The sequence below is a fragment of the Lutjanus erythropterus genome, chromosome 16 (genome assembly GCF_056507025.1).
Source record: "Lutjanus erythropterus isolate fLutEry1 chromosome 16, fLutEry1.hap2, whole genome shotgun sequence".
NCBI lineage: Eukaryota > Metazoa > Chordata > Actinopteri > Lutjaniformes > Lutjanidae > Lutjanus > Lutjanus erythropterus.
Window position 1 is genome coordinate 16,679,419 of NC_139332.1, and position 23,778 is coordinate 16,703,196.

Genomic DNA, 23,778 nt, shown 5'->3' on the forward strand with positions numbered 1-23,778 from the left:
TCTTACCATATTTATAGCCAAAACACTTAAAATATTGGAGACTTAATCCTGTATTATAAGATCCAGATGTGAGGCCTACAGTGGAATGTGATGGTATACAGCTGCACTACTCCGTTATTTACAACTCTACATCAACACTGTCAGGATTCCCAGATAAAAATACTCCAGCAAGCTCGCTGTGGAAAAACCAGAGGTGGTTTAACGGACGAGCTGAAGATGTGACAGTATGAACAACGTTGCCATGAGAATTCAGCCTGTGTTTTGACATTGCCTTTTAGATAAAAACCCCTTGTATATACGCATTCAGCAGCTCCTGCATTGCCTTTTATGTCTGGAGCTAAAGCCAGACTGTTTTTTCCTGCTTGAGATAACCATGGCCTCTGCATGAGACAGTGAGAATGTGTGCTGGTTTGCCTTTGCTTGTGGAAATTTAGCACTCTTCCCGTTTTTCATTGGTCTCTAGAGCTTTATGACTCATCAAAGATAAAACTGGCCATAAGCAGTAAAAGGATATAACTTCTTTAACTGTAGAGGACATATTTATAGGAGGCTACATCCAGCGAAATATATCTGGTGCGAGGTTTCATTCCGCTTTAAACACTCTGTGAGCTGCAGTAAGTTTGATTGCTGCCTTGAAATTAAAACATTATTAAACCATTACAACAGTAAAGCTACTGGATATGAATGACTTGTAACCATTTTGATTCTAATAGTTACTTTCACTTTGCTTGTCAAGCGTTTCATTATGCGATTAATTCTGAGTGGCCAGCCAAGGTAATGAAGAAGCACCCTTGGGATCCATTATGCATTATTTAACAGGGTTTCTAGCAGTACACAGAGCATTTAGAGGCAATCCAGCTCATTGATCCCAGGGATTATTTACCAACCACTAAAAACGATCTGAAATGAAAGATCCCAATTATTTCATATTTTACAGACTGTTGCAACATCTGACAAACACATTAAACTATAAACCTGACAGTCATGAGTTTGTTTTTGTCCTGTTTACTACATCAGTTGTAGAAAAATATTCTTGCCTTTCTTTTTTGTGTGTCATAAAAGATGTCACTCACAGCTTGCAGAAGGTATTTTTGTTTAATCATCATGTCAGCATAAGTCATGGCATTCCTGTTCATGCAGGAGTCTGAGCTGCCAAAGGATTACCCTGCACAAGAACCTCTTCTGCTCCTATGTGCTCAATTCAGCCCTCACCATCATCTACCTCGTGGCAGTGGTCAATAATCCTGAAGTCGTGGGCAGAAACCCGGTGAGTACGGCCTCTGATGAAAATTTACAGCCGAGACTACCCATGTTTGTTAATTAGCATAAAAAAGTACAACTTGCTGATGGCAGTGTCTTTGTTTTTGGCATCTTCTGCCAGAAAATCTTTGCAAGGTCAGGTGACAGAGAATGAAGAAATCCTCAAAGTTTTTTTTTTCTGCCAGAAATAACGCCAAATATCAATACATTCAGAAATCAACACAGTATTTCCCCTACCATTGTCTTAGGGAGGAGGACTGGACAGTCTCAGAAATGTCTGTCCTCTTCTCTGTGTGTCACTAAGGGCTGGGCTCACATAAAGTGGGGCAGAGGGGGACAGATGGAGTAGATGTTGTTGCCTCACTGAACTGTTGCGGCTTACATGAGTGTGCCGTGTACGCAGGCAGTGTTGCTGCCCAGTCTTTCTACACTGAGTTTACAGAAGAGTTGTGGAGACAGAAAAAAAAGAGAATCGAGAGAGCACACTATAAATCCCTGCCGTTCAGACGATTTTGTCCGTGTGTGACATATTCTACAGATCCAGACATTGAAACTGTGACGGAAGGTGACATGTTGCTGGTATGATGCCAGTATGACTATCAACAGATCATTTTTACTGTCTAATTTAGCTGAGAACTCTGTATGTCACACAGAAAAATAGGTGAGGTGCAGAATCTTTAGATGACACGTGGCTGCAGCTGTGTGTGCAATTTTTTTCTGTCAGAAAACCTTTCTAACAAGAGGGGTTTCTGGCAGAAAGCCCTGAAGGCTGGCTTCTCCCATGTGCTTAGTTTTGCAGATCATAAACCAAAGTACTGAACAAATTAAAATTTTGACCTGGTAATGGCACCAGAGGAATGTTATTGGAACTAAAGTATTACAAGTCATCCTAAGAGGGACATAACTGTCTTTATCCAATTTTATTGTCCAATATTTTTCGAGCTATTTAAGACTGGACCAAAGTGATGGAACGTCAGACTGACCAGAATTGCCATCCACAGAGCCAGATGCTAGCATACAGAATATTTAACAGAATACTGTGTGTGAGGAGGAGGATTAGTTTGACTGTCTTGAAATGAGATACAAATTTATTCATAATTTAATGCTAAGCCAAAAAAATGCAAGGAAGAACAAATTTCGATGAACTTTTTAAAATTCATTTGCTCTGCAAGACCAGGCAATGTGAGTAAGAGAAATTTAAATGCAGTTGCTCTGTATTTTAAGTATTCAAAAGTTTGTACAACGGTCTTTTAAGTGTATCCTAATTAGTATTTCACACTGACTGTGCCACATCTTGGCAGTGTCACACGGTCAACAGTGTTTTTTTTTCTCTCCTCTACATTCTGCTGTCAAGAGTTTTGGAGCTACACTAAATGCATTATGTGAATTCTTTGAAACCCTGAGGCCTGATTTGGTAGAGATGATAAATCTGTCTTGTAGGAATGCCTCACTATCAGGTCTAAACATAAATTCATGTGTTACTTTTCAAGAAACACTCCTTTCTGGAAATAATAATGAAAGACTGAGTGCTTGCTGCTTCTTAAACGTGGGTATTGCAGCTCCATAAAACGATCACACGGATCATAACTTTCCTTTTATGGAGAACTGAATAAAATTAAACACATTCAGGTTCTAGAGGTTAAAATTAGTAAAAAAAAAAAAAAAAAGGTCAGAATATTGCTTACACTATAAGAAATAAGGATTCCTGAAGGGCTGACGTTCTACCCAGAACCATTTACTTATGCAGAACCCTTTTTGAAGAAAGAGTTCATTGAGAGTTCTTTGTAAGACTGCAGGTTCAATTAAGAACCATTTTCAACCAAAGAACACTTTTTGTAAGAAAGAGTTCTTCAAGGATTGTTGAAATCTCTGAAGAACACTTTCCTCAAAGGTTCATCAAGGGTTCTTTGTACCAAAATATATGAGAGTACATATAAGTGTTCTTGGTAGAACCCACCCAGGGTTCTCCCTAAATAAACCCCTTGGAATATAAAAGTGTTGTGGGTGGTAACCACAGGGTGGCATCTAGATAAATCTGGGATTTAGATAAAAAGGTTCTTGGAAAAAAAAAAACCCTCTGCAAAGACTTTAGATAAAACTCTTGGATTATAAAGAGGTTCTTGGTAGAACTCCCCAAGTGGGTACTAGATAAAAACCATTTGAATATTAAAAGGTTCTTGGTAGAGGCCCCTAGGTATGTTCTTTTTAGCACCCTTAGAAGGTTGAACATTTCTAGATAGAACTTCCACAGAGGGTTTTGGATGTAACCATTAGAAGGGTTCTCTGTAGAACCTCTCATAGGCAGATTTGGGTGAAACCTTTTACAGATGGGTGCAGGTATTACCTTTTATGTTGGGTTCTAGAACTCTCTGGATGGTTTCCAGGTAGAATCTTTATAAAAGGTTTTACCAGAAACCAAAAAGGGTTCTCTCCGGGTAGTTAGCATCTTTATTTCTAAGAGTGCACTGCAACTCCCCCCAACACAAATATATTAATGTGCAAAAACTAAAAAGAAAAGAAGACTTTCAGATGATGATTGTGCCGTACAGAAACAACAGATAGGATTGTAGAAGTTGGCTCACAGTGTGCACAATCCCATTATAGCCCCAGCCTGCTTTCAGCTGGAGCATCTCTGGCCAGACAAAGCACTAGAAACATCCAGGAGACAGTGCGGGCTTCAGCTGGGGTCGGGTTTGATTCTGCATCCTGCTGCTGCTTCTGTCCGTGCATTCATAGTCCGTCTGGCTCATCCTGTCTGCCGTCTTTATTCACATCTCATCTCCAAACGTATTTGAGAAGCAGCCAGGAATGACAATCATCATCATCAATGTGAGGAAATATATGTTTTTTTGTGCAGTGGATTGATTTCAAGACTCTCCTCCTCACCATTTGTCAAAAAGGTCTGTGTTGAATCTATTACTTTCTGACGTAGAGCTGTCAAGCTGTGCTAACTCGCCGCAACATGTCAAAACAATATTGGTCACTGTGGCCCGGTTTCTCAAGAGGAAGCAGAAAAAGAAATCACAAGCATCATTGGTTGGGATTCATGCATGTCTGTTGGGAAGCATTTTGAAATTTACTGCTGCCAATGTGAGACTTATGTGCCTGTTTTCTGCACCGGTGATTTAGGAATGGTGGATTGTGGTGGAGATTTGCTCTCACAGAAAAAACAAGCTTTGTATTCTCTGGTGTGGTGATAGAGAGCCTGGGTTTGGCTTGCCAGCAGTGTGGAGGAGTGAATCCCCAAAAGCTTATGTCAAACCAGGAGGAGGAGGCTGAAAACATGAGAAACATCTAAATGATCTATAGTAGCTTGATTTGTAAACCAGAACATTGTCGGTAACTTTACACAAACCTTGGTGAGCTTCGATGAAAAACGGTTGCGAATTCATGAAAAATGAGTGACCCGACTCTGTGTATACTGATATGAGTCCATGTCTGTTATAGTGGAGATTCTTCATGTGGAAAGGGAAACGCAGGAAAGTGAGGGATAGACATATGGACAAAAGTTTAGAAGTGAATTACTGTTGTGTGTTTTGAGCTAAGAAGGCCCCTGAGAGCAGCAGCTAAGGCAGTACTAGCATATTTGAATTATACTGTGTCTGGATGCATGCACGTTTTACACAGTGAATGTCAGCATTTCAAAAATATATACAGTATTCATGTGAAGGTTTCTTCATGTACGCTATGTGTTTCAGGGAAAACAATGAATTCAGTACGTGTTTTATTAATATAAGAAGTAATTATGTTAAGCTTTATGTATTGAGTGTCATTGAGAGACCTGAGAACAAATATACAAGATTACAACAAGCACTAACACAAAACAATCACTATACAGACACGCTAATAAAACAAGACATTTGGAGTAGCCACTCAGGCGTATATAGCCTAGCATGGCAGAGACAAACACCCAGGTGTCTGTAGCCTGCAATGCTGTTTGCATCCATAGTGTTAGTAGCCCATGTGGCTATTTACACCTGCATGGCAAAAGACAAATCATGATCTTTTCCCAAAACTCACCAAGTAGTTTTGTTTCCTAAAACTAAACAAAACAGAAAATTGAAAATATTTTTTATAAAATCAAGTGTACAATATAAGCCAACCCTGACTTCTAATGTCACACGAGATGTGTGCAAGCCACAAAAAATAAACAAAATGAACTCATAAAATGTCAAGAAAGTAAATATTCTCACAACTGTTTTCCTTCTTGAACAGAAAAAATACAACCAACCACCCAAGTTTTTCTATTTTATCAACCTAAGACTAGCTTTAATTGCCTCATTAACTCCATAAAACACACTTCACTCAAAATCAATAGACAGAAACTAAATAAAACTCACCAATAAAAATGTTGTTAGCCTTCCACTGTTATAACAACACCAGCACTGCATTGGTCAAAATAAATCCGTAGATGTTGTTGTTTGTTTTGTTAGTGCCTCTCTCACACTGGCAGGAGAGTCCTGTGTTTGACCTTGTCATCCACCACCACCTCTAATCTACAGTGAATTTGTCATTCTTCATCGCAGAACTAAGGGAGTCAGGTGTGAATAGTGCCTATTCTCACCCGGGTATAAATAGACACTTCATTAAAAGAAGGCATCACAAAAATGGTTTTAGAAATATCCGCAAGCAGAATGTCAAAGTAGTTCAGAGGAATGAGTGTCTCCAACTTTAATTTGTTCATTCCAGAAATGAAAGTCCATTTAGTATAAGAATCCAGTTATGTTTTTAGTTATTTAATGAGGTGTTCAACCTGAGCTTTATTGGACAATTGTCTAACCAAATGCCTATTTTAATGCTGCACTGTATCGATTCAATTTCCTTGAGAGAATGGACCAGAGGAGGAACATCAGGAGTTTGTGCTCATATAGTCTTTCTGTAGTAGGTAGGTACAAACAGAGTAAATACTAGTGGGCCTAATATTGATCCTTGTGGGACACCTTTCTCAACTGTTTCAAAAGTTGATTTGAAACCATCTACAAGAACAACAGTAAAAACTGGCTGTAAGCAAAATGCAGGAGGAAAAAGCTAATTTAACAGAATGTCGTGCCAGAAAAGCATAGGAGAGAACTTTTTTAGCTTTTTTACTTATACAGTATGATTTGGTGCTGTGCACTATGATATTGTTTTTTGAGTAGTTACCATAGACTAAAGGCAATCAATTTGGTCCAGTAACAATTAGAATTTCTTGATGGATTTGATTTTACACTGTGCAGCCATCTTGGCTTTTATTTAGCCACATGACATAATCCAAATTTGGGCACAGGGGAAGCCATCTGGGATGGGACAAGCAGCAGCCAACACCGCTGACGTGATCGGGTGGGGAGCCTGTCAGTTCAACAGATATGTCCAAAATTGTGTCTCCTTAACAAATCTCCAAATAAATTTCCAGAGGCACAAAATTACCACTAACTTTTGCTGAAGAAAAGCTATTTTGAAGAGAGAAGTTTGTACTTTTCAACAGAGGTCAGCAGAGTCAGGTTCACAGAAGCTAATGTCATTTGCAGAATTAGAGGTTATGGCACCTGCATTAGCATCTTGGTAATTACAGCATTAGTAGACTATGGTTAGATAAGATTTACATAATAATATATCATCAGAGTCATCTCTTTCAAGAAATAATAATAGTTCAATCAAAGGCACAGGATCTATAATGAGGCATATTGTCATGTTGTGGCACTGTGCTGGATGATGAAAAGAAAACAGCACTATAGCCTGCTGTAGGTACTCTTACATCCTTGCAGAACATGGCTTTTCTCACTTCCTTGTGCAAAGTGAGTACAAAGAAAAAACATAATTTCCATCTCAGCTCACCTCCAGAGGGGGTAAATGAATAAACATCCTCTTGGTCTGCAAAGCGTAATGCTGGCTAATGATTTTGTGCCATGAGTGCAGAAACATCATCTTAGAGCTTTTCAGTGTCCTGCTGAGATGATGTCAGGAGTGTTTAAATTGAATCATCTTACTAGAATTCTAGTCGAAAACAGACTAAATACTCCTCTTTGGGCTCTCTGTCTCTCTGTAGGTTGGCTGTAAGGTTTTGCACTTCTTCCACATGTACATGCTGGGCTGCAATTACTTCTGGATGCTCTGTGAAGGCATCTACCTGCACACGCTCATCGTGGTGGCTGTGTTTGCAGAGGAGCAGCATCTGCATTGGTACTACCTCCTGGGCTGGGGTGAGTTCATCTGCATGTGGCCTTAAACGGTCCTAAATTTTACTACACATATGATGTCTCCAAAAGTGTTCCAGGTAACTGTCAGGCCTTGTCCTCTTTTCCTCTTTTCTCTCTCCTTCTCCGACATTTCCTTCTTCCAACCTTTCTTCTCCTGTCCTCTCATATTTTCTAGCTCTCTCTGTTTGTGTAATATCTATTTTTCCCTCTCTTCTTTCCCTTATTCCTCTTTTTGTCCTGTTCTTTTATTGCTCCTCTCATCACTGACGACATGCTAGCATGGCTGTGACCAGTGCTGTAGTGCCTACATCATGATTATGTCAAAGTGTTGGCTGGGGGAAAAACAAAGGAAAAACTGGGGGCAAGCTCCTAGTCAAAATGTCATCTTTCTGTGCTGTTGGGTGACAGAATCAAAGAATCAGAATCACAAGAAGAAAGCTGGGAGATGTGTGCAAGTCGTGACAAAATAAACAAAATGAACTGTCATTTCACTCCTGTTGTCCTTATTAAACAGACAAATACAACTGATCATCTTCTGAAGTAAAGTTTCTGCCTTTGAGCAAACTAAAGGGCCATGTACACCAAAAACTATAATTACAAAATGTAGTTCTAAAATCGTTCGAACTCAAGCGGATGGTGGTGTCCAGACTGTAGCTGTTATTCTTTATTCAGATCCTCATTAACTTCTGCAAAGGGGTTGCTAATAATCCTGGGGTTTTATGATTACAAACTATATTTTTCATAGTTACTGTTATAGTCCTTAAGAGGAGCTTGTATTTTCTTCTGCCACTGTACAGAATCAAGCCAACCAAACTTGCTAGTTACTGTTAGCAAATGTGTTTAGGGAATTGTTTTGCCTCTATCTAAGCTCCGCCCACAAAAAAAGTCATAATTTGTGTCACAGTGTGTCTGCAGTGACACAGAATCGGACATATCTCACACTGATGGCCAATCAAACTGAAAACTGGCTGATTCCGGTCACCAGCCAATCAATCAGTGCATCTTTACTTTTTAGACTATCACTGGACTCAGTCACAGCTTGAAAACTCACTGAAAAGCATTTCAGCGAGGCAGGACCCAATCTAGCAGCCACAATTTACTCATATCCACCCTATCTTCATACAGTATATCAACCTGGATGCGGTGACAGTTTTATTGGCCCTCCTGCCGCTGAGTGCTTAGTGCAGTCCTGTTTTTCACCTTGTTCAAAACAGGAATAATGGGTGCAGTCTGTCAAACAAGTACGCAGTGGGACTAAATGGATGGTCATTAAAAATAGGAGGATAACCTTTGTGTATGTGTGTGTGTGTGTGTGTGTGTGTGTGTGTGTATGAGTCTGTGTGAAAAGCATCCAGTTAGTTAGGTCCATCTGTGGCCGATATGCCGCAGGGCCTCAGTGGTGTCTGAAAATGAAGTGCACATGGATTCATGTGTTTATATCCCGACCAAAAGTAAAAAGCAAATCCAAGCCCAGCCTCTAGTGTTTTTTTTTATATAGACGTGATGTCAAATTAGACAGGATTGCTGCATGAAATTAACAATGTGGTGTTGTTTTTGGGGTTGGAGCAAACCAGTTGTGATTGGAAAGTTTTTAATGAGGATATGAAAGTTGATCCACTTTCTTTCAGCCGCTCTAGGAAATATATACAATATTTATAAAGTAATAATTTATTTGATGAGGAAGTCTAAGACCAGCAAAACAACTGCCCAACCTAACCACACTTTCACTGTTACATAAATGACAAATGAATTTCGCTAAATTCACTCAAGACCTCATATGGCCGCCATCTTTTTTCATGTCCAAGGCTTTCCTCTAGTGCCTGCATCCATCCACGCCGTGGCAAGGAAAAAGTATTTCGATGACAAGTGAGTAATGTTCCAGAAACTTCTGCAAATAAACAGGAGCTGTTTGCATATGTGCTCGTCTGTGTGTGTGGCAGAGAGCGTGCACGTCCATACACGGCATGCACGTTTTTGTATGTGCGCGTGTGTGCATGTGTATTTTGGGCAGCAGACAGCACTGACTGATATGTTTTTCCCCCTGTAGCTGTTGGATGAGTGTGGAAACCCATCTGCTCTATGCGGTCCATGGTCCTATAGTGGCAGCGCTCCTTGTAAGTCTGCAAATCCACAGTTTCAGCACAATATAAGAAAAACTAACGGAAAAATCTGATTATTGGGTTGTTATTTTGGTAGCTTGCATTCTAAAACATAAAAAGAAAGAAAAAAATGACATTTTGTTTGTTTTTCATGTATATTTTTTTCATGTTTTGCAGGTGAACCTCTTCTTCTTACTAAATATTATAAGAGTGCTGGTTACCAAACTGAGAGACACACACCGAGCAGAGTCCAACATGTACATGAAGGCAGTGAGAGCCACCCTGATCCTCGTGCCCCTGCTGGGAATACAGTTTGTCATTTTTCCCTGGAGGCCAGAGAACCGGCTTGCTGGGGAGGTCTATGAGTACATCATGCACATACTCATGCACTACCAGGTAGGCACTGAGCTGACAGCACTGCACCACATTAATCAGAATTTCCATTAAAATGCTAGGTTGGAGCTCAAAATATAATTCAACAGTAAATTAGAAAGCAAATACGTGGGTTGAGGTATTCTGCACAAGTTAATGAAGAAAAAGAAATATCTGTAAGCATTGTAATCAGTGTATTTAGTACTGAGTACTTTGTGGTAGTATTTATGTGCTAGCCCTGAACTTTAAGTGTGCCTGCAAACATTACCTAGCCGACATTGTCAGTTCCTTTGGGTCCCATCAGGTTTTAGATTTAGACGTTTGTCTTGCTTGTTTTCACCAATTAAAACCTTGTTTTCTCCCTTGTGATTGTTGTGATTGATTGATGTGATTCACTGCTGATTTACCCTTTAATGAACCAGTTAGGCACTCCATTAACTTTATTTAGCTACTACTTAAGCACTTAATTCAACAACAGGCAGTCAGGAAGGCTGTGAAATTTCACTAGTTGGTTTATTCTCTTACCAGATATGGATTACACTGCTCCACCAGATACTCTCTCCACTGTACTTTTCTTTTCAATATATACTCTAGATGACTGTGAAGTTGCTGCCCAATCTCACTTTTAGAAACTGATGCATTTGGATTAAATTCTATTACTTTTGGAAAATAAAAATTGCTAATTATGTCTGTTCATTTTGTTTTTTTAAGGGATTACTGGTGGCAACAATATTCTGCTTCTTCAATGGAGAGGTAAGCACTGTTCATGTAGTTTTGTTTCCTTACAGGGACTACCAATTATTCTGACAAAAAAATGTCCCATTGGACTGAAAGTCCACCTTCCCTGAAAGGATTTTGTCCAAAAAACAAGCACCCATTGCTCCACAGGTCTTTTGCTCCAAAAATACACACTCCCCCTGCAGTATAGTTCAGTGACAGCCAGACCTGTCCATGAATCATCAGAGTTTTTGCCCTTAATACGCTATCTTTCTGTCTTTGAACCAAAGTACATTTCAAGTGATTTTAGATGTTGGAAAAAATCCCAGAGAGTTTTAAGCTTCGGTTGCCCAACTTGTTAGATATAAGCTAATCAAAAACAGTAGCCTACAGTCTTTTTGTCGTTTTGGCTGTTCCAATAAAGTCAAAGTCAAACATATTTGATATTAGCTATTGGATATTAGAGCGTTTTAGGACTTAGCTCATGCAGTGTTTGAGGCGCAAGAGAATGACTTACAACCCTACAGTATAAACAGTCAATGAAATATACTGGCTGTCTGATCAGTTAAAACTAATGGGTACAGTATGTGCACCAAAGTGAAGTCAAAAAAGATCTGGTATCGTGTATAAAGCCTCTTTTGTGAAACTTGCTTTTCAACCAAGAATATTCAGCAATTCAGATTCAGAAAGCGTTCAAGCCACATGGAGTCAGAGTTTTGTCAGATGGAGATGTTTAATTGTTGAAGTTTTTGATGAGCACTGCTGTACATCAGGCCTGTATGTGTGCACTGCTCCCTGCCTCCCTGCATCTGTATCACGACCACAGCATTTTCTGATTGTAGCACATAAATCAATAATGGTCTTTTTAATGAATCTCTATTTTCTTGTTCCAACAAAGTCTTTTCTGTTTGATGGTATCAGTGTTGTTTTGTTTTTTGCCAAGAGTTTGATGAGAAGATCAATAGCACTGTCATGTTTGTGAGTTAAGTATGAAACTAGAGCCAGTAGACATTTAGCTTAGCACAAGGCTAGAGTCAGGTGGGGATGGCTAACCTGGCTCTGTCCAGAGGAAGACATTTCTATCAGCACCAATAAAACTCACAAATTAAACATGTTTGACAGTTAGAAGGAGGCTGAACAAATACAAGAAGATACATATCTATTTTATCATTTGAAAGTATTTCTGTAAAACAAAGATTTTGCTATTTGCTTTTTGTACTAAAGCTGGTATTAATGGCTGTTTTTTATTTTTGAAAAATTGCATACCCATTTAAAAAAATAGCATCAGTATCAGCACAACTGTGACAAAAAGTATTGGTATTATATCAAATTTAAAAAGCTATTGCCTGTCCCTAAGGGAGTCAGGCTAGCTGTTTTGCCATTTCCAGTTTTCATGCTAAGCTAGGCTAACATCTCCTGGATCCAGCTTCACATTTAATAGACAGGTTTGAAGAGTGGTATGAATCCTCACTCTCGTGTAATGCTCAGCAATAAAGCATCTAATTCCCAAAACATTGAACTACTCCTTTAAGAATAATGTATCCTGGAAAGGTTCCATGTTTGGTGCAACGTGTGACAAAATAAGGCTGTGGTTTTGATGGAGAAATTGACCTTTCTTAAAGGTCAGCCTGCACATGTTACTCTCGGAGCTGTTCAGTCACGGAGCAATAAAACCGCTCATTGCTTATGACATTAAGTATAAGACATCAGACTCCATCAAGCAAAACATTTTCATATTTGTTTTTCCAGGTCAGATATCTGGGATCTTACATCTGTGCCTGATAGCATATCAAGAAGTGACCCAGACACAGATTAAAACTTGGGTTTTGGCATTAAATGACTTGAATAAAATAGTTGTAACTTCACAGAGATGCTACATCTGTCATTAGTCCAACTGTAACAGGTAATAAAGCATTACGCTGCTCGTCTCTTCTGAGACCAATCTTGTGCTATGGCAGTGGAAGCTGGAGGGTCATGTCAGGTGAAGAGTAAGACACAGTTTATAAATGACTGTGTGGTTTCCAAGCCCAGCTGGAAATTGACTCTGCTTTCAAGTCCTCCTGTCAGCCTTACTAAGTCTGTCTGCAGCTGTCTGACTGCGAGCATCCTTAACTTGGTTCACACACGTCTCCAAACCAATGAGTTTGATTTCCATTAAAACTCAGATCTGGGGTTAATAGTGTTGTGGAGACCCTTTCAACGTTTCCACAGACTTGTTGCGTGATAGATGGTTTCAAGCTCAAGAAGTTGGCAAAGCACCAACAATATGTGCTATAAGGTTGAATTAGGTATTTTCAGCAGTTCCACCGTGGTGTGAATACCAGTCAGATCAGGCAATTACAAACACTTGTGTTTGCGTGTTTAAAATTAATATAGCATTGTAGTATTCTGTGAGTTAAATAACAAATAAAATGGGACAGTGAAATTCTTTGTTATATAAAGACAATGACTGCTACTCAATATATAGTACACTACATAGTGAGTTTGCCTTTTTGTAGTGCTGTCCAAATGTGTGGTTAAAATTATCATGTACTTATATCACTCCCTTCTGGATTTCACTCTATATCTGTGAGTCATGTAGCGGTGCTTTACGTGTTTTTACAGTAAAAACTGCAGGAGCAATGCAGGGAGGAAAAAAAACACACTCTGTTCTGAGCGTTCTACGTAACCTTGCCAGAAAGGTTCAGCATTACAAAGCTTTTAACAAAATATGCTGCAATTTGTAAATGAAGAAGTGCATACTATTCACAAAGACGCAATCTTTTTGGAGTTACATTGAGTCAAAGCAGCATGTGCACAGAGCACTGAAAAATGTCAACAACAGTGACAAACCTTGTGTTGTTTTCAGTACCTGTGGCAATTTTTTTTAAAAGATTACAAAAAATAGTATATAATAAAACATTGAGTCTATTAATTGAGATGTACATGTATGACTTTTGAGCGGGGGACTGTTATGATTGTTGGAACTCAAGAGAAGCTGTGATGATTGGTCAAATTTGTGAAAAAGGTGTGGTGATTGGACTAAATTGCTGGATCATGCAGAATTCACAGAGACTGGTTGAATTTGGTAAAATCTGAATATGTTTAAAGTGTTAATTTTAGGTGTGGTGATCACAACAGAGTAACTTCCTGGAGGGACTGCAAATATTGGGGTTTTACTTCAGTTTGTGAGACACAGCCTCTTGCCTGTTTTAAGTCAGCTCTGTGCATTTTAACAAACCAACTACAGTTTGCAAGGCTGAGGTAGAGATGCATATACAAAACAAAAGCCCACATTTCTGGTTGGAAGGAGAAGCACACCTAGATTTAAACATTATGAAAGGCTTGGATATTAACAGGTTTCTGGATATGAGCACATGTCACAACCCTGACCTTTTCAAGAAGGTGGCTGAGCAAATATAAGACTGGGATGTGTTTCCACGCTTGAACAAGTGGAAAACTTTGACAAAATCCTATTTTGACTCAAAGAAGAAAAATGACTAAAGCAGTTCCAGCCGTCCCACGTTTACATAATCTGAGTATGCATGGCTGCAATGGGAATACTGTGGAATATTCATGTCCATTATCCATGACAACAGTTTTGCAGGAATACTGGCTTTTTCAAAATAAGGGCAAAAAGTTTGCATTTTACTTTGTGCATGTAAACATTGTTGATTTTTTTGGATATTTCTTTGCATGAGAAATAAAGAGGGCAGAGATGGACAAACAGAGAGCAGCAGATTTAAATACTCAGCATGAAGTGTCTGGCACAAAGGAACTAGCAAGCTATTGTGGAGTTGTGTTTTATACATTCAGCATGGAAAATAGGTCAGCTATTAGCTCATAGATGAACAGACAGAGCACAACAGCATTTTCCTAATTGATGCAAACAATTTATGGAGTGAAAACAATGTGTGGAGCATACGCTCAAAGGACGAGCCCCCTTCTGGGTGATATGGGGTCAACTAATGCACAATCTGTCACAGGAGAATGAGACAAGAACGATAGGATTTGTTTGCTTCACCCACATAATGACCAATTCAGCTCACTTAATCAGGACGCGGGGTTCTGGGGCCAATTTCAATTCTGTTTTTTGATTTCAAGGCCAAACTGCACAGACCTGCCTTGTTTCTTCAATGGCCCCATTGTGAGGTTAGGTCAGTGAGACAAACAGCTTTCATGCTGTGTTTGTGATATCAAGCAAGACGTTCCACATGGGAGCTGTAAGCCCCGGCTGCTCCTTTGTCTCATTATAACAATTAGTGTCATAATTTATAGAATTAGATCATCATGTGCTAATATACCAGCAGTAATTGCAGTAGTATTAGGGGGTTACAGAATAAAAGGTTTAGCATTGTAGAGCAGGAGGATTGTAGCTCTGGTTTCTGTTTTTAGCCCCAGCTTCTCAAATGTATATATTGCTGCTTTTCTTTGTTTAATATCACTTTGAATTTCGATTGGATTATTGGTTGGATGAAAAAGCTAATAACATTACATTATTGGTTCAGAAATGTCATTACATTAGCTATTACAGTTATTACATTATCCACTTTTATTCGATCAATAATTAAAAAAAACTTTTTGTAAACAATGTAATATTGCCTTATTGACTGTTATTAAATTATTAGCTGTGTTAAAAAAAACATCTAATAATTGGATCTGATAATGCAATAATACACTTATATGACTATGTTTAAAAAAAATGAATGGCAGCTACTTGCTATTTGAAAGAGGCAACGGTAAGAGTAAGTGTTATGGAAGTGTGACATTTTATAGCCAATAAATAAAACTTATTATTACATTACTGACTCCAGTTATTATATTTTTAATTTTTCTTTAATCTCAGTTAATAAAGTAATATCGACTTTTATTACATTAAGAATGAAAAAATTATTACATTATTGGCAGTTATTACATTGACAGTAGTTATTAGTGTACATTATCTGCTGCTACAGGCACTAATTGAGAGCCAAAGCCCTCCTCCTATTCAATCTCCTGAACACACACACATCTACATACACACGCACAGACACACACACATTCCCCCAACCCTTTTTGGTCAGAAGCCATCCTGTATTTCTATGTTAGAATACTATCATGTCCCAAGTTTGCTGTATGTGAGTTCATGACAATTTAGTCAGAAACAATTTCGTCTTCATGATATTCGCCATAAAAGTATAATATCAATTATACAAATAACATTTTGTAAATGTTTGACACAAAAACACATCTATCAGGAACACAAGACTTGGTTTAAAAAAAATGGCCTTTACCGTTTCAGTTTTTAAGTTACTGTGCAATTGTAAAACAGTCTGACTCAATTTTGTCTGAAAACCTTGAGCTGTTTTACTGTTCAGAAACCTGCCTGTGTCCGATTGATTTACCACTGGTGACAAGTGTAAGACATTTCAATATTTTTTAATAAACAAGTGTCTCTGAATAGGACATCCTGAAGTGACATTTCTTCTGTAACTGAATGCTCAGCAGGCAGCCATGACAAGCTTTTTTTCCTTTTGTCCTTTTTCTTGGTAATGTAGGCGAAATGAGGGAGGGGGTGTCAAATATGGAACACTGAGTTCTCCGAGGCATTTAGGCTTCTGGAGAAGTTTAAGTTTGTTGTTTTGTTGTTTTGCTTCTGACAGAGTAACCATCTTACAGTAGAATAAAGAAGTGGAGCAGCAGAGCCTCTGAAAACATATGCAGTCTATGCCATATTTAAAACATTTTTTAGTTGACTGATTTAGAAGTCTGAACTTGGGAGTTTTATTTAATAACTGAATAAAACATCATAACCACTCAACATGTTAAGGATCAGAAAAGAGCTATTATGGAGGGTTACTTACAGTGTGTCATCAGCATAATAATGGACTTAGTGATGCTTCAGTGTGGATGTAATTTAAATGATTATCCTTCCGACTGTTGTGCCCACAGACCCAAGAGGTAGACTCTTGTCACATCTCACTGAACTTAATTTTATCATTTTATCATTTTGTTGCTAATATCTAGGGATGGGAATTTCTAAGATTTTATTGAAACCGATAGTATTATCTATTCTACATATCAGTTTGATTCTTTATCAATTCCCTAATCTTGAACTGATTCCCTGATCAATTTTCTGTCTTGAAAAAAGTAGACCTACCAGGTTTTTCGGCATCAACGCAACTTGTTCATCCTTTCTTTGCTCATCTCCCTCATGTGCTGCAAGTTTGAAAAGTTTTTGGTGTCTGGGAGCTGACTGGTTTTCATTTAGGTTTTCCAAGTAAAGTAAAATCCGCTAAGCCTGCCTCTGTATGTTATAATAACATAGGATATTTACCCTCTGTAAGAGACGTGCTGCTCGGTGAAGTAGTGCCACGTGTAATATGTCATGTTCTGAAAGATGTTTAAGCATATAGCAGGTGTTGACACAATTGCTTTTTATAATTATTTTACTTACATTTCTTCTTCGCTGCATGACTCCTTGTTGTTGCAAGTTTCCAGCAGCATAGAATCATGATTTTGATGTCAAGGATTTACACTGTTTTGCGATATGAAAATAAGAAAAAATAAACCAGAAAAATATGCTTGAACTATCTTGAACATATAGCTCAGTATATATTACATCTTATTTCCATTTTATAATGTGATTATAAACCAAATGCACATCTTGGCTACATTTCAAGAAGTGAGACTTTGGTGTTTACATTTCCTGACTGGCATCTGTGAATGAGATTGAAATTTGAGTGATCCACATATGCTGCAGCAGTTACGCTTGCATCAGTTAAGATCACTGTCACTTGGATTAATATTGTCACAAGACGGTGTTTACATGGGCTCTGCCTCAGTCATTTTACCCAGACTGCATGTTCATTTGCATGTAAATTTGAACGTCTGGTGGAATAATTTCGTGGTCAAAAGTGGAACAGATAAGCATAACAGACAAAAGTTCTGAGAAATGTTTGTGATAATTAACTCTGACAACTAAAACACAAAATATAGATCAAATTGACTTAATTTCTGTTGAGAAATTATCTTATGGATGCAAAGACAAAACTTTTGGTTATACTTTATTTGAATGTGTGTACATATGACTGTCATAAGATCATGACATCTGTCAAGAACATAAGGAGTCTTTATGAATGTTTGTTAATGACTGTGGTCATTAAGTATCATTTGGTCAAGTCTGTCATTATACTGTCATATGTAGTCATCATGACACTATTATAAGTGTGTCATGAATATTTTCTTTGACCTCAAGTAAAGTGATACCTTTTGGAATTGTCATAAAGATGTCATTAAGTTTCAAATGCTTCTATAACACTGTCATAAATAATTTCCTGGACTTCAACCAAAGCGTCTGGATTTGTCATAAAGATGTTGTTAAATGTCATTAGGCCAGTTACCTGATGGACAGATACCAGCTAGCTAGTTCACTTATTGCTAAAGTAGGCTAACCGCTATCTGCTGTTAACTGTAGCTGGCTACAGTTAACAGCAGCTGATGTCAAGTTGTCATAACAAAGACATCTCACAAAATGTCAAATTTGCAATGGAAATGACATAATCGATCTATTGACACTTAATGACAACAGTCACACACATTCAGAAAGACTCCTTCACGTTCATGACAGGTGTTATTACATGGTTAGCATCGCCCAAATTTTATGTAACCTTAAGTGCTTGATTCCCACATTAGTTCAAAAGCATTACCTACAAAAACAACGTAAAAGATTTGAACCACGATACTGAACTATCTGTTTGTGTGTTGTCCAGGTACAGGCAGCTCTGAAGAGACAGTGGATGCAGTATAAAACCCAGTGGGGTCAGAGACGAAAGGACCACTGTTCAATGCGCTCCACGTCCTACACAGCCACCTCCATCACAGAGGTGCCCGCCTTCATGTACCACCACGACTGTAACAGCGAACACTTGAACGGGCGTCACACAGACGACTCTGAAGTGGTTGCACTGAAATCAGGAGAGACGTACGCATGAGCCATCAAGTCACATCGAGCATAAAGAGGGCAGTGGTGGGAACAACCGAAGAAGAGCAACAGAGCAACAGAGATGTACAGTAAGAAAGGAAAATGAATCTCAGTGATTAAATCTCAGAGGCTGGTTGGTTCAGCCCAGGACGATAATACGGGTCTGGAAATAAAGAGCTCATCGGGACGGAGATGGATTAGCTTCAAATGGCTGACATTTTACTTTATATTGCTGTTGCGGCTGCTTTTTGAGAACTTTTGATGTCAAGAACTTGTGGCATGAGACAAGAGCTGCTTTTTTGACGTGTCACTTCCTAAAGCTGCTAAACTGTGTGAGCGCGCTCACAGTGACGGAGGCTGGCGCCGGCGTGGAGACAGAAATAACTGCGACTATGATGACTGTCTGTTTCGAGGTGATGCTGCTGAATGTGACGGTGGTGGTGATACTGGTAATGATTGACATGAGGTAGAGGAGAATAATGCTTTTAAATGGTGTCATCATGCAACCCTGTCTCCTAGAAATTACGTTTGTATATTACTAAATTGTTTTCACGATTACATTGTGGTGGCAAATGTAATTTCAGCCTGAAATATGTTCACAAACATTGTCTCTTTGAAACTATACATTTGCCAGGAGCTGGCTGGGGTGGATGGCAGGCTGATGAAGGTTTAGGACTTTGTGGCAAAACACCAGAGTCTGGAGGTTGATGTCCTGCAACAAGAGCTCCTTAGTTAAGACAGTGGTTCTCAACCTGGAAGTCGGACTCCCAAGGGGGTTGCAAGATAATTTCTGGGGGTTGTCAGATGGTTGAGGAGACATTTGCATTTTCTAACATAAAATAAATGAGTAAACTCAAGAAACTACTCAGTTCAGCACTAGGCATGATGGTAAAGGAATATCAACACCAGTGATATAAAATGCCCTAGAATAGAGTTTATGATCTGTTTGTGAGAATCAAAGGACTGGTCTTCCTGTTTGACTTTCTCAGGCAGACAGGGGTAGGGGTTGCAATCACCAACCTGATTATTCTTGGGGGTCACAATTCATAAAGGCTGAGAACCTCTGGGTAAAGATAAGGAGATATTGTTATTTGGGTATGTTTAGGCTATAAATGGATTTTGGGTAGGGTTAGGAAAACATTGTGATTTTGGTTAGGTTTTGGCAACAAAGGATTTTTGGTTGGGATTATGGAAAGATCATCACTTCAGTTAAATATTAATTTAAAAAAAAAATAATGTTAAAACATTCAGTGTTTTGCGACTTGCCAGCTATGTTAAATAACCTCATTATGTTAAAGCTACTAAAAGGAACTTTCATATTTTATTGATTTTGGAGGCCCCTGTGGACTGTAATAACTGCAAAATATAACGTAAAAAATACAATTATCTCAAGAAAACTCTCCTTCTGCTTTCTACCTAGCTAAAGTAGCTTCCACTGTAACTGGAAGCCCAATGGCAAAAATTAAGCCAACTATAAAGAAATATTTTATCTTCTTGTAGATTATCTTGCAGGCCATGTAGAGCTATCAGTAATGAACTGAGAATTTTTAACTACTAACTAGTTAAAACTCCTTGTAGTAGCTTTAACATAAATGTATTCTGGACGACACCACATTTTCCTCAAAAATGCATTTGCTGTTGCAAATTAGTTGTATATAAACAGAATTTCTAGGAGACATGATGATGATTTTTGAGGTGAAGAGGAAGAACCAATCTTTCCTAACCTCACCGATACCAAAGGGCACTGTATGTTGGTCACGGCTATGAAGGGGTGTCCAGACACACACACACAAACTCATCAACAAACTTCACAAACCTGATCATATGTGCCATGATAGAGGTCGAATTTTAAAAGACTCTCTATGTTTGAAGCTCTGGAATTGTGTACATAATGTATGTTCACCAAGTTTAATTTGAAAAAAATGTTTTAAAGGATTTTATTTTATTTTCTATTAATATTTTATTCTTGCTGATTCCTAAGTATGTGTTCTCTATGTGTGTGTCCCGTGATGCTGCACTCCTGACTGCTTTGTTGTTTTGCAGTTGCTGTATTTGTGCCGATGCCGAACATCACAGGGCTGAGAAGCAAAAAGAAGAAGCTAGATGCACAACAAAGTATATAAATAAAAAAAAACTTTATTTTAAGGTTGAACAACCACAAGAGTTGTTTCACTGTGTACGAGTCAAATATGCTATCAGTCGTGCCAATGATGATGGCAGTTTCTCTGACGTGTGGGAGCTGCAGCTGTCTGATTCTACTCCCAATCATCCTTTGTCATGATGCCTTTAATCTATGATATTCTCTCCTCCATGCATATTTATTCATGAATTTTGTAGCATTTTGTATGAATGAGCATCCAGGGCAAAGTACAGGCTCACTAAATATGAAAAGATCACATGCATATTGTCTGCACAGACTCAACAAATTTTTATCTTAAAGGCATGTTCACATCTTGCTCACATCTCGCACAGACAACAGACATGAATAATTTACTTTTTATCCTAAATGCATTCATATTAGTCATGTCGCTTTATTGTTGCTTTGTCATAACAGTGCCATAATATTGTGCAGGATGAAAGTTTAGACTCTTGATCGCCATTTAAGTGCAAATGCAAACAAAAGACCACACTGAATTCTCTTGTGTCTGTAGCAAATATTTTAAAAACCATAATTTGTTGGATTAAGATTTCGTCTTGCATTTATCTGTGAAAGTTATTGAGAAATCCCTAAGTTTCTAAACTGCATATCTGATAAGAGACATTTAAATTCAGCCAACGAAAAACATTTATTATCCTACAGCCAATAAAGCCTCTAGCTGGCTCAGACTGCTGTTATTTGTTTGTTGACCTCCTCACAGGAAACTGCTGCTCCCTGTTTATGTGACGGAAAAACGTTCAGAGAACTAAAAACTTTGTAAAAGACACAAAGAAAGGACATCTTTAAAGATAAGACTGGACATATGTATTATGTATTTTGTTACTGTTAGCAAATTCCAAGAAAAAGCAAAACCTACAATGCATTTGTCAGTCTCTCACTACTTTCTCAACCCCATTTGTTGTTTTACAAATGGGTAAAATAAATAAATGAATAAATAAAGTTTCAATGGTAACACTTCACTTGAGGGGTGTACACAACATAAGTCAATACACTGTCATAACCATTTCATGACATGTGTTATGAACATAATGGAGTCTTTGTGAATGTTTATGACTGTTGTCATTCAGGATCATTTGGTCAATTATATAATTTTAATGCAAAGTTAAGATTGTGGGAGATGTTTGTTAAAATAACTTGGCATTAAGCAGACATAGGTTAGCCTACATAGCAACAAGTAAACTAGCTATCCACTGTCTGTCCACCAGATAACTCTGTAAGCTGTCAAACTGGCCTTATAACATTTAATGACTTTATGACAGGTCCAAATGGTACCACTTAAATTGAAGTCCAGGAAATTATTCATGATATCGTTACAAATGCATTTGACAGTGTAATAAAACATAATGACATTTTTATGGTCAGGGAAATTATTAATGACAGAATTATAATGTCCCATCACAGCCAATGTCAAAACCAACCTCACAGGACAGTTTAATGTCATCTTAAAAATAAAGCTTAACAGTTACTTTAAGTTTAATAATGTCTAGTTGTCATAGCAAAGACATTGACAGGGTATATTGTCTTGGTTAATGTCAAGTTTTCATAATTGACCAAATGACACCTCATAACAGTCAAAAACATTCATAAAGACTCCTTTACAGGTGTCATGACATGGTTGTGACAGTGTTATGACAGTATTACATACACTCCTTCAAATAAAGTGTCACAGTTTCATAATTTAAAAAAGGCTTATTTTCTAAAACACCCCTCTAGTTATTAGGAAATGTTACTAAAAGAAGAAGAAAAATTGCACTGTCGTTAGGGACTATTTTCAGCTGTGGAGAAATACACATTTGATGCTTTAGCGAGTTTTTTCCAGTAACATGATATTTTGTGTGACTGACTCAAAATGAACTACAGTGCCCATGTTCATCATAATGAAGAGACTTGCCAAGCAGTGCAGCAGTGTGGCTGAGTGATGTGTTTTTAAGAGCTTATAGAGAACAATGAAGCCTTCGTTCATGAAGGAATAAACTATATCAGCCCTTAGATACACAGATATATCGTTTTGGTTTTGTCTTTTCATGGTGTTTTCTGACAAAAACAAAAATACTGAATACCACCAGACATTTGGACTAATTTTGAACCCGATTTGGTTGTTTCAGATGACATTCTTTCAGACTCACAACATTTTTTGTTTTTGTCTACATGGGTGCTACTGTGTTATTGTCTATTTAATGTCTGGTCACCATATATGTGATGATTTTCTTGTCACTGTCAACTGGAATAACTTTCACCACAATTTGTGTGAGACATTAGAGAGATATTAGAGGGTTGTAAAGAAATGTATATTTCCATGGATTTATAGAGTGAAAATAAGAGAAGATTTGCACATTTTGCTACACAGAATAAGAGTGAAGTTTATCTACATTTGAAAACAGCTCACACTGTAACAATTGGCTTAACATTATTACAACGTTAACCAATAATTATATAATTAGAGATGAAACAATTTGAAAATTTCACATCATGATTATAGTGACCAAAATTATCACAGTTATCAGTATTATCGCGCTTTTGTTATCACAGTGATCAGTATTATCGCGCTTTTGTTAAAATGTGCTAACACTTTTTAAAAAGTACTGACACATACAATTAAATTATTTCACTGACTTTTATGATAAAAACCTCTCAGAAATGTAAAGGCATCCTGCCCGTGTTGCTTCTGTGTCTGTGGGAGACTCCTGCTAACTTTGGTCAACGCTGAACAGTATTTACTGTTAGTTTTACAAAGTTCTGTAATCAAATGCGCTTTTAATGATAATCAAAATCTGAAACTGTAATACTAAGGGTTGGCAACTTTATTGCAAAACTGGTAATCGTTTCATAGACTATTTAATAAAACATAAATAATGAATATACAGATACACTGTGAACGAGGGCTATCTGCAATAGCAATATAGGATATGACGAGGACCATGCATACATTATATTTAATACAGTTTTATCTGAGCAGGAATTTGAAAACCTACCACTGCAAGCTCATAAAACATGAAATTGGTATAATAACCTAATCAAGTCAAATCATCAATCAACTTATCAAAGGATGCAGCT

General features: G+C 37.9%; 1 protein-coding gene across 1 annotated transcript in view; it reads left to right on the top strand.

The window, feature by feature from the left end:
- The window catches only part of calcr (calcitonin receptor), a 51,169-nt gene extending 31,381 nt beyond the window's left edge, over positions 1–19,788 (top strand). The window contains exons 15-21 of the mRNA XM_084739434.1: positions 1,141–1,267; positions 7,286–7,439; positions 9,242–9,302; positions 9,484–9,550; positions 9,713–9,931; positions 10,619–10,660; positions 18,355–19,788. Coding sequence (XP_084595560.1) covers positions 1,141–1,267; positions 7,286–7,439; positions 9,242–9,302; positions 9,484–9,550; positions 9,713–9,931; positions 10,619–10,660; positions 18,355–18,576 — 892 coding nt within the window. The 3' untranslated portion in view covers positions 18,577–19,788. The remainder of the gene's footprint in view (positions 1–1,140; positions 1,268–7,285; positions 7,440–9,241; positions 9,303–9,483; positions 9,551–9,712; positions 9,932–10,618; positions 10,661–18,354) is intronic.
- Positions 19,789–23,778: the final 3,990 nt, after the last annotated feature.